This window comes from Rosa chinensis, chromosome 6, assembly GCF_002994745.2.
Source record: "Rosa chinensis cultivar Old Blush chromosome 6, RchiOBHm-V2, whole genome shotgun sequence".
NCBI lineage: Eukaryota > Viridiplantae > Streptophyta > Magnoliopsida > Rosales > Rosaceae > Rosa > Rosa chinensis.
This window is the reverse complement of record NC_037093.1, coordinates 17,145,112-17,157,240: the sequence shown is the minus strand read 5'-3', so window position 1 is coordinate 17,157,240 and position 12,129 is coordinate 17,145,112. Positions and strand designations below refer to the sequence as shown.

The 12,129-nt window shown below is 36.3% G+C and overlaps 1 protein-coding gene and 1 long non-coding RNA gene across 2 annotated transcripts in view; both read right to left on the bottom strand.

Annotated features, from left to right (window-relative positions):
* Positions 1-12,129, bottom strand: part of LOC112170943 (4-hydroxy-3-methylbut-2-enyl diphosphate reductase, chloroplastic) — a 31,650-nt gene that overhangs the window by 9,345 nt on the left and 10,176 nt on the right. Inside the window, exon 3 of the mRNA XM_024308208.2 lies at positions 313-509. Within this exon, the coding sequence (XP_024163976.1) occupies positions 313-509 (197 nt within the window). The remainder of the gene's footprint in view (positions 1-312; positions 510-12,129) is intronic.
* Positions 4,003-11,720, bottom strand: LOC121050095. Its single transcript, XR_005801810.1, has 2 exons — positions 11,352-11,720; positions 4,003-4,048 (listed from the first exon to the last, which is right to left on the bottom strand). It is a non-coding gene; the product is annotated as an uncharacterized LOC121050095 (long non-coding RNA).

The window sequence follows — 12,129 nt, the reverse complement described above, 5'->3', positions numbered from 1 at the left end:
CAATTACCGATTAACATCAATAAGCATGGATTACGAACTAATCAGTAGTTAATGTCATCATTGTAATTGTTCTTTCCATTGTAATTCTCTTCCTATATTAAGGGGTTATGAAATGAAATGAGTAGACCAATTCCAATCTCAATTTAGTTTTACATTGTCATTGCTTTTTGTTATGTCTTTTTCTTTCCAAACTGGATAATAGTTTCAAATCTTAGTCTTACTCGACTTTAAAAAAAAAAATTTCTGGATCCACCTTTGATCACTATTAACTACATTTATTGAAAAATAGGCAAAAAAAAAAAAAATTATGACCTTATTCACCGTTGGATTATGGATGATCTGGTTGGTAATCCAAATCCTTTCATCAGGAAATTGCTTTCTAGCTTCGTAAGCAATTTGCACCGCCCGCTCAACTCCCCAACAGAACCCGTTGGCCTCAGCAAGTTTCACAGTCACGTTTCCCCATGTGTACTTGAACTCATTCTCCTTCAACGTCTTGATTATATCACCTCAAAAATTGAAAATAAAATCATTCACTTAGTAAATTACTCATTAATATTTATACTACATAAAATGAATCTTCTTTCATTATTGTAGACCAAATTATAGAATACTTACAACAATCATGCTCACCTAAGAGACAATTTGGGGAACAAGTTAATCTCGATCACATATATTATATTTAAAGACTGAAATTATAACAACTTATAATATTTTTAAATTTAAATTAAAATATATGAAATGACTTATTGGTCCCTTGATAATTATAATTTCTTATCTGCTGTGAAAAGGTGGAGCTAAAATCTTTTGTCCGAGGTGAGGCAAAATATCTATTATATAAGGCAAATTGTTGGGAATGATGGTTAAATTTTTGAAACTCATATTATGCCCTTCATTGACTGAATTGTTTAAAAAATAAAAATGGTATTACAAGGCTAAAATAGTAAATAAACAAAATTAGTATTTTCTTTTCAAGAAATTACCAACAAAAATAAGGGGAAAAAAACCCACGTTTGTAACCGTCAATGGTATTTTGCTGCTTTCAATTTTTTTTCTTTTTGTTTAATTTCCTTAAAAATTTTAATTTTTAAATTTGTTTTATAAAAGCAAATTGGCAAGCACGGAGTGCTTTTTTAAATGTTTAATAATTATAAATAGTATAAATATAATAATTAAATTGATATTCGAAATAGAAAAAACTATTAACTAGTCTAAGCAAATTGAATAAGTTTTTTTTTTCCTATGATGTGCATATATGTAGCATCTTTCAAATTTCAACCCTAATAAAATACAAGAAAACAGCCCCCAAGCTGCAAATTTCTCCTCCTACTCCTCCTTAGGTATAAACTCTTCCGATTCAACTCTCATAGACGTAGTTTATTATTATTATTATTGAACAATGAATATATAAACAAGAAACCAGAACAAAAAAATTGAAATACACTAGTTTACAACCACATGTTGTGCATGTGTAAGAAAAAAACTTCTACTGTAATTTTCCTGCAAAATTATTTAAGAAAAAGTTATCTGCAGGTAGTGGGTAGTTACTATCTGCAAAAGTTTTTCATGGGTAGTATTTCCTATGTACTTATCTGTTCACCATTTTTTTTTCTTTTCTTTTTTTTCTATTTCTTTTGTAATTCGACTATATTATTCTTATATATTTTATGAATACTAAAATTTATTATTTCAAGAGAGTTTCTATTGGGACCTCCAAATCTGCTCACTTGACCTCACTCTATTATGAATTATTAAATGACATATATAACCTATTATAAAATGACTATTAAGGACAATAATTATACCAAAAAAATTGTTATATTTATTTTCTCTAGACTTTCCAATTCAATAATATTATATTGCATTCTTTATTATTTTCCCTATCTATTTTCATTTTCCAATTTCACTACATACTCATTAAAGCATTCATATATATTTAATAAGAAATAAAACTATGATTAAGATAAAAATGTATGATATGCATATTGAACGCATATTGGTCAGGGTGAACAAAATAAATTGTATTATGACCTAAATCTAAATCTATCCATTATATTTGCAAAAAGAAGAAAAAAAAATAGAGCTAGCAAATAAAAATAAATAAATAAATATTTAAATAATTAATCATGAGGTACAGAAAATAGAGAAACATTAAGTAAAAATGATTAATCTGTTTTTTTTTTGCACAGCTAAAAAAGAAAGAGTAAATAAAAAAATCACATAATAGTTCATGCTATTTTATTTTTATTAATTTTTAAAACTCAATACCTTGTGTTTGATTTTTTTTTATTGGATAAGAGATTTATGTTGTCTGATTAAGGAATGAAGATGTAATTATAGAGTAATTAAATCATTGAAATGACTAAGTTATAAAGATCTTAGTTTGTTTGTAAATTATATGAGTGAGGTTATTTGAGGAACTTTAGTGAGGTTTAATGAGTAAATTTCGTATTTAAAAATTTGATAGGAGGTGTAAAAAACATAGAGGTCAAGTGAGTAAATTTGGAGGTTCCAATAAAAAAACTCTTATTTCAAAGTTGTTTTGGTACATTTTTTTCAATTTTGACTAACAAAACCCTATTTTCTTAATAATAATAAATATAGAAAGCATTGAAATAATATATTTACCGATGAGCTGTGCAATATCAGTATATATGAAATATCGGACACTGTGGAGTTTATGTATTCAAATCTCCACACGGGAGTGGGTAGAAGTGGGGATTTTTTTCAGAATGAAAAATCCCTTTTATTCCATGATAAAAGGAAAAGCGTAAATTGAGAAGAAGAAACAGGGGATATGTAGACCGTTTGACCACAGACTAGTTTGACCTCATTCGATTGGCCGGTCGGACTGCAGGTGGCTTTTCATGTAGCAACACGTACCCTTTTCAATTGCAACAACAAGAATACCAAACTTGCATGCTCCTATTGTCTGGGCCAAATACATGCACAACGAACTGCACAAGTTATTCGATCTTCATGTAGATCAGTTTCGTATATATGTTCGTAGCCTATATCAATGTGTTACCTGGATTGCGGTTTCTTACGGTACAGGTATGCGATGCGCTAGTTTCTATGATATGTCGTACGCTAGGATATATTAGAAAATAAACTATATATATGATAAATATAATTATAAAAAAAATAATAAATAGATAATCATTCTAATGTAATAGCATATTTGGAAATAGAATATTTAAACGTAAATATACCATAATAAATTAATAAAAGAGTTTGCTCTCCAATTCTCCATAACTAAATTTTTGTACCAATTCACCTTTTATCCATTAAAAGACTTTGAATTAGAAATGACCAATAGGAATAATAAGGTCAATTTACAAAACAAAAAATAAAAACAAAAATAAAATAAATGTAGTGGAATTGTGGAAACATAGACCATGAGGAAACTCTCGCTATGTTTAACTATCTTCCCACAAACTCTTTAAAAAATAAAATAAAAATATGAAAGAAAAAAACTCCCTATACACAGCTTGTGTGGGGCTGCCATTTGGTTTGGTAATTATCAAGCCTATCGGATACAAACTGATATTTTAAGTTTGGTAAACCAATTTTTTGATAATCGAAACTGAATATTACCAAAAAAATTAATTTAGTTTTGGTAAATAACGAATTTACCTATTATCTAAATACTAATACTACGTATATATACTCTAGTTTTCAATACATATACATGTATATTTAGATATATAAACATAATTATTTTCATAACATACAATATTAACATTACTACTAATACTAGATTAATTAATAATACTTGTATTTTAAGTAATTTGGTAAAAGATCATTATAGAGTTGGTAATACCGAGAACCGAAATACAGAATTTGATAGCTATAACTAAATACCAAAAAAAATTTGGTTGGTAATTGGTAGCTCAATTTCGAAACTGAAAGATTTGGTTTTGAAGTTGGTAAAATCTATTACGGATTTGAACAGACCCAGTGACAGCCCTAAGCGTGTGTAGGCCTATGCTAGTATTTTTCTTGATACGAAAAGACTATAAATTATATTTGGAAGCCTCTTGAGCATCTGCAATGTGATGCCCCGGAAATTCATAATTATTTTCTGAGGATTTTTCCAGAATTAATTTTATAACTATTGGACGGTTTCGTGGCTCGTGGATGGAGCGGAAGTGTTTCGGGCGAATAATTAATTGAAGAATATGGTTTTAGGGGGGTTGCCAAAGGTTGACTTTTTATTCGTTGGGATTCTCCGAAAACTTCCTTCACGAAAGTTGTAGAGCGCGTCGATACGAGTTTGTGGACATGTGGAACGCGAGAATCGGAGTTCGTATGAGGAAGTTATGGCTAGCGGAAGAAGTTTCCATTTTAGTATATATAGGAAAAATCAGAAAAATATATTCATTTTTCCACTTTCCTTTTTCCGGAAACCACACTCTCTCTCTCTTCTCTCTCGTAGGATCGATATTTGTTATGAGCAGGATCGATATTTGTTATGAGCATGATTACCCTATTGTCTTGGAGTTATTAGGTTAACTATGACTATAGTTGGTGTTAGTGGTTTTCTGTGTGGATGGATGACTATGTGTGTATATATATATATATTATGGGATGTATATATATACATATATATTCATGTATTAGTGGCTTCGTTGTAAATCTATGTGATGATCGCTATCTATGTGTGTATATATATATATTATGGGATGTATATATATACATATATATTCATGTATTAGTGGCTTCGTTGTAAATCTATGTGATGATCGCTATCTATGTGATGACCAGCGAAATCTATGTGATGATCGCTATCTATGTGATGACCAGCGAAATCTATGTGATGACCGCTATCTATGTGATGACCGGCAGAATCTCTGTGATGATCGCTATCTGTGTGATGATTGGCGATATCTTTGTGAATCTATGTGATGATCCTTGAAATCTATGTGATGATTAGTAGGATGATGCAAATCTAGGTGATGACTGGTAGAAATCTGTGCGATGATCAGTGTGATGACTGCTCAGTAGCGGAGCTGAATTGTTATTAAGTTAACAAAGATCGAGAGGACTACTGTGATGGTTGGGGCTACCTACAGACGTCAGAGTGTGGGACTTCGATGACTACTTTGTCTTGAGTTGTTTGACTTAGTGTGACCTCCTGAACTAAATTATATGCAGGGGTTACTATGAATTGTTTTGCTTGTTTTGATATGTGATTGCCTTGATTTCTCCTTGATTGTATTGATTGATGGTTTGATTTACATTAAGAGCCATAGCGGTTATGAACTGTACTCTGTAGTGAGGATAGGAAGGTGATTCATTGTTCTTCACCTTTGATGTCATGTTGATGACAAAAACTCCCAGGGGGGGGAAATGGGAAATGAGTGTGATGTTGGAATTCGCCGTAGTGCGTTAGGATGACGTTAAACATTTCTTGAGAAAGTCTTGTTTGACCGAAATTTGTGTAATTGGTTTTGAGTTACTCATACGAGCTTCATAAGCTTACCGGGTTTGTTGTGTGGAACCCGGTGCACTATTCAATGGAATGGTGTAGGGGTTAATCCTGCAGGTCGAGGAGATCGTGGCTGAAGCTGAGGTGACGCCTGTGCAGCTTTATGGTAGGAAGCTATCTTTGTGACTTTACCGTTGTTAAGGACTTCCGTTGTATAGTTACTCTGAGTTGCATTTACGTTTTATTTTGTTGTTGACAATTTATTTCGTAAGCATTGTGATATATAACTCTATGGAGCGAGTTTATATTAACTTTGAGGGTTCAGGGCATCAATATTTGTGTAAGTTAAAGGGAAAAAGATTCCAGGTATGTTGTATTGATGACTGGACGTTCACGCATATATAATTATGGGGTTATATATATCGATTTTCATGTGTTTAAAATCAGGGGCGTGACAGTTTGGTATCAGAGCGTAAGGTGCATATTTGGTGACAATCAATACTCCTCGAGTGATGGCCCGTCTGCAGCGGATCCCCATCTGATGCTCTTCGGTATTGATATAGTCATTGGGTATGCAATGAGTGTTGGAATGTGAATCTTCAGGGTAGTGTTGGCTCAGTGAATAAGTTGTAGGAGCTTAAGGTAGCTTCTAGGAGTTATAGTCTTTTGAGGAATGAGGACCTTTAGATTTAACTCTTGTTTACGTAGGGGATAGAATTGTATCTTCTGACGTAGTGTGTGGTTGATTTGATTGATTGTTGGTTTAATTTGTGTAATGGAATGCTAGTTGAGAATCTAAGCATGAGGATGTAGTCACCAGTTGACTTATGTAGGCACGATATGGAAGATTAGGGAATTGATGACCGTAAGTGTGAGCTATGTGTATATCGTGTCTAAGTTACGGTGACTGATCACAGATGGTGATATATTGAGTCACAGATGGTGACTGATCACAGATGGTGATATATTGCGTCACAGATGGTGACTGATCACAGATGGTGATATATTGAGTCACAGATGGTGACTGATCACAGATGGTGATATATATTGAGTCACAGATGGTGACTGATCACAGATGGTGATCGATATTGAGTCACAGATGGTGACTGATCACAGATGGTGATATATTGAGTCACAGATGGTGACTGATCACAGATGGTGATATATTGAGTCACAGATGGTGACTGATCACAGATGGTGATATATATTGAGTCACAGATGGTGACTGATCACAGATGGTGATCGATATTGAGTCACAGATGGTGACTGATCACAGATGGTGATATATTGAGGTCACAGATGGTGACTGATCACAGATGGTGATAGATATTGAGTCACAGAAGGTGACTGATCACAGATGGTGATATATATTGAGTCACAGATGGTGACTGATCACAGATGGTGATAGATATTGAGTCACAGAAGGTGACTGATCACAGATGGTGATATATTGAGTCACAGATGGTGACTGATCACAGATGGTGATATATATTGAGTCACAGATGGTGACTGATCACAGATGGTGATCGATATTGAGTCACAGATGGTGACTGATCACAGATGGTGATATATTGAGTCACAGATGGTGACTGATCACAGATGGTGATATATTGAGTCACAGATGGTGACTGATCACAGATGGTGATATATATTGAGTCACAGATGGTGACTGATCACAGATGGTGATCGATATTGAGTCACAGATGGTGACTGATCACAGATGGTGACTGATCACAGATGGTGATAGATATTGAGTCACAGAAGGTGACTGATCACAGATGGTGATATATATTGAGTCACAGATGGTGACTGATCACAGATGGTGATAGATATTGAGTCACAGAAGGTGACTGATCACAGATGGTGATATATATTGAGTCACAGATGGTGACTGATCACAGATGGTGATCGATATTGAGTCACAGATGGTGACTGATCACAGATGGTGATATATTGAGGTCACAGATGGTGACTGATCACAGATGGTGATAGATATTGAGTCACAGAAGGTGACTGATCACAGATGGTGATATATATTGAGTCACAGATGGTGACTGATCACAGATGGTGATAGATATTGAGTCACAGAAGGTGACTGATCACAGATGGTGATATATATTGAGTCATAGAAGGTGACTGATCACAGATGGTGATATATTGAATCACAGATGGTGACTGATCCCAGATGGTGATATATTGAGTCATAGACGGTGACTGATCGCAGACGGTGATCAAGGCAGGAAATAGGTAATCACGTCCTTGGCCGGACGAGTGGTTACGATGTCAGTCAGAGTTCTTGTCTGTCTGCCAGGATAGTTTATGGGAGTAACGGTCGAGGTTGCTGGAGACTCATAAGTATGTAATTATAGGAGAATTCCGAGAGTATTCTTCCTTTATTGTCTAGATGGGACTTGATTTGCTTCTTGATGGTTAAGTTAGCAAATAGAACATTGTCACAGCGGTGATTTATGTTTTCCTTTAGATGGAAAGGTTATGGAGTGCTAGATGGAATCATGGTTGCATGGTTTCCTCAAGCTGATGTGTGTGCGGATAAGAAAGTACCTTATCTAATTCTGCTTGTGTGCTAGAATAATGTGTTGTGTTGTGTTGAGTTTTGTCTGTTGTCTATAGCTAGACTTTTGAGTGTGGCATGTTGTGATGCATAGGCCTTGGTCGAATTGAATTGAATTGACGGTTTCATTTTCAATTCTTGTAACGTAAGGGTTACATCATCGTTGAGTGGTGCAGATACTGTTGTGATAACAGGATTCTGGACTTTTGTGTGATCTGTGTGTAGTGTTGCAATCACAAGAGTTTTAGTGGGTAGGGTACGAGGACGGGAATTCATGAAATTATTGGGTTACCACCAAGCGGTGTGGTAACGATTCCTATTGTTGTGATACTAGGTGAGGTACCTATATCCACTATTGATCGAGGAAGTTGTACTTTGAAATGAAGGAATTCTTGCTGAGAATGAAAATTGGATTTGAGCTTGGTTTATGCGCACTTGTGGGATTGGTGCGTGTAAATTTCGGGACGAAATTTCTTTAAGGGGGGTAGAATGTGATGCCCCGGAAATTCATAATTATTTTCTGAGGATTTTTCCAGAATTAATTTTATAACTATTGGACGGTTTCGTGGCTCGTGGATGGAGCGGAAGTGTTTCGGGCGAATAATTAATTGAAGAATATGGTTTTAGGGGGGTTGCCAAAGGTTGACTTTTTATTCGTTGGGATTCTCCGAAAACTTCCTTCACGAAAGTTGTAGAGCGCGTCGATACGAGTTCGTGGACATGTGGAACGCGAGAATCGGAGTTCGTATGAGAAAGTTATGGCTAGCGGAAGAAGTTTCCATTTTAGTATATATAGGAAAAATCAGAAAAATATATTCATTTTTCCACTTTCCTTTTTCCGGAAACCACACTCTCTCTCTCTTCTCTCTCGTCCGCGTCTTCAGAGTCGAAGTTTTTCGACTGACCCGACCCGGACTCGGTCGATCCGACCCGACGTTTCCGGCGAGCTCCGGCCATCTCCGGCGACGAAATTTTCCAGACAGGATCGTCTCCGCCGTCTGGTGGTCCCTGTGGTGTTCTCTAGCGCTGATTCTCGGTGGTAGCGGCGGTAGAAGGCGGTGCAGGTTGGTGTTTTCGGACCCGGCCGGAAAACACAACTCCGGCGACTTCATGGCTTCAACGATTCCTTGGTTGAGCTCAGAGCGGCCTCGTTGATCGATCCTTGGTGGTTGTTTGGATCGATTCACGTGAAACTTCGATCAACTCGGATTGGATCACTGTTCACGGCTTGTGAGGTAGTTTTCGATCCCTTAGGCTTGTTTTCTGACTTCGATCCAGTTATGAGAATTCACAAGCATGCTTAGATGAAGCTTTTTGATGTTGGGAGTTTTGTGAAATAATGTGTTTTTGGCCGGCGGCGGTGCACCACCGTCTGTGGTGGCGTTCCGGCGGTGTTCCGGCCACTTAAGGAATTGGTTTTGGTATTATATATGTTCTACTCGTTGATACGAGCGTTTCGATATATAATATGCAAATTTTGGAGTTCGTATGGAATTGTTATGATTTTTGCAGTTTCATACCGATCGATTTATTCGATCCTTGAGGATTTGAGCGTCCGATCGACTTGTGGTTTGGTCACATCGATCGTGGACGTATTCCGAGGACTTTGGGAGGTCTCGGATGTGGTTTCGCCTCATTTGGCGTCACCTTGGGAATTTTGGTTCGATTTAGGGTTTCGAACGTTATCCCTTGTGATTCGTTGACTGAATGAGAGTTGTAATTCCTTAGGTACGTGACGTAGTACTCCTCGGACGGCTATTTTGTGGATTGGCTGTCTTGTTCTGTATTGAAGACGCAGCGGGAGATTCAAGGTGAGTAATCTCACAAGGTTCATTAATGAATGAAATACCTTTATCGTTTGGTGAGTAAATCTCACGATATGTGTTATGAGTAGGATTGATATTTGTTATGAGTAGGATCGATATTTGTTATGAGCAGGATCGATATTTGTTATGAGCATGATTACCCTATTGTCTTGGAGTTATTAGGTTAACTATGACTATAGTTGGTGTTAGTGGTTTTCTGTGTGGATGGATGACTATGTGTGTATATATATATATATTATGGGATGTATATATATACATATATATTCATGTATTAGTGGCTTCGTTGTAAATCTATGTGATGATCGCTATCTATGTGATGACCAGCGAAATCTATGTGATGATCGCTATCTATGTGATGACCAGCGAAATCTATGTGATGATCGCTATCTATGTGATGACCAGCGAAATCTATGTGATGATCGCTATCTATGTGATGACCAGCGAAATCTATGTGATGACCGCTATCTATGTGATGACCGGCAGAATCTCTGTGATGATCGCTATCTGTGTGATGATTGGCGATATCTTTGTGAATCTATGTGATGATCCTTGAAATCTATGTGATGATTAGTAGGATGATGCAAATCTAGGTGATGACTGGTAGAAATCTGTGCGATGATCAGTGTGATGACTGCTCAGTAGCGGAGCTGAATTGTTATTAAGTTAACAAATATCGAGAGGACTGCTGTGATGGTTGGGGCTACCTACAGACGTCAGAGTGTGGGACTTCGATGACTACTTTGTCTTGAGTTGTTTGACTTAGTGTGACCTCCTGAACTAAATTATATGCAGGGGTTACTATGAATTGTTTTGCTTGTTTTGATATGTGATTGCCTTGATTTCTCCTTGATTGTATTGATTGATGGTTTGATTTACATTAAGAGCCATAGCGGTTATGAACTGTACTCTGTAGTGAGGATAGGAAGGTGATTCATTGTTCTTCACCTTTGATGTCATGTTGATGACAAAAACTCCCAGGGGGGGGAAATGGGAAATGAGTGTGATGTTGGAATTCGCCGTAGTGCGTTAGGATGGCGTTAAACATTTCTTGAGGAAGTCTTGTTTGACCGAAATTTGTGTAATTGGTTTTGAGTTACTCATACGAGCTTCATAAGCTTACCGGGTTTGTTGTGTGGAACCCGGTGCACTATTCAATGGAATGGTGTAGGGGTTAATCCTGCAGGTCGAGGAGATCGTGGCTGAAGCTGAGGTGACGCCTGTGCAGCTTTATGGTAGGAAGCTATCTTTGTGACTTTACCGTTGTTAAGGACTTCCGTTGTATAGTTACTCTGAGTTGCATGTACGTTTTATTTTGTTGTTGACAATTTATTTCGTAAGCATTGTAATATATAACTCTATGGAGCGAGTTTATATTAACTTTGAGGGTTCAGGGCATCAATATTTGTGTAAGTTAAAGGGAAAAAGATTCCAGGTATGTTGTATTGATGACTGGACGTTCACGCATATATAATTATGGGGTTATATATATCGATTTTCATGTGTTTAAAATCAGGGGCGTGACATGCAATTTACAACATCAAAGAGCAAAGCTCTTGAGGCCTCGCTAGGGACCCTATTGATCCAAGTTGAACCATTTACAAGATCATGCCCTAAGTTGGCAATAGCATCACCTATAAAATTTGTTTCTCAAAAAAATGTGTTGAAAAATAATGGAATTAAAAGAAGTGCCAATAGAAGGCCCATGCTAGTATATAAACTATGAAATCTACATTAATTAGAATGGGTATACTAGTAAAATTAGGAATCAGAGGTAATAACCCTGAAATTGAATTGAGATGGAAGAAACATCAAGAACACCACCGACTCAATTTTCAAGAACACCGTAGTGTTTAGACCTGATGTTGGGTAAACTCAACTCAATCGCAAAAATGGAGGACCAATGGCGGATCTAGGATTCGAAAATGGGGAGGGCTACGTATTCATGTGTTCCTTTGGGCGAAGCCCAAATTATTATTTTTTAGTACAATTATGCACAGGTGTGGGAATGCAAGAGTGGAGAGATGAGAACATGAGAGTTCAAGTGTTCAAATATTGGATTTAGTCCAGAATTTAGGCATTTTTGGGAAGAAGAAAAAGATGAAGAATGAGAATTTGTGATGGACTGAGAAAATGGGAGAGCCAAAGAGGAGTTTGACTAAAATAATTCGAGAGTTTGGGTGGGCTTCGATAAACAAATATACATATAAACAAAAAATATACATCATATATCTAGGTTTTTTTTTTTTTTTAACTCAAAAATTTGGGGAGGGCGGACTTAAGTCCTCCCCACCCCATACCTA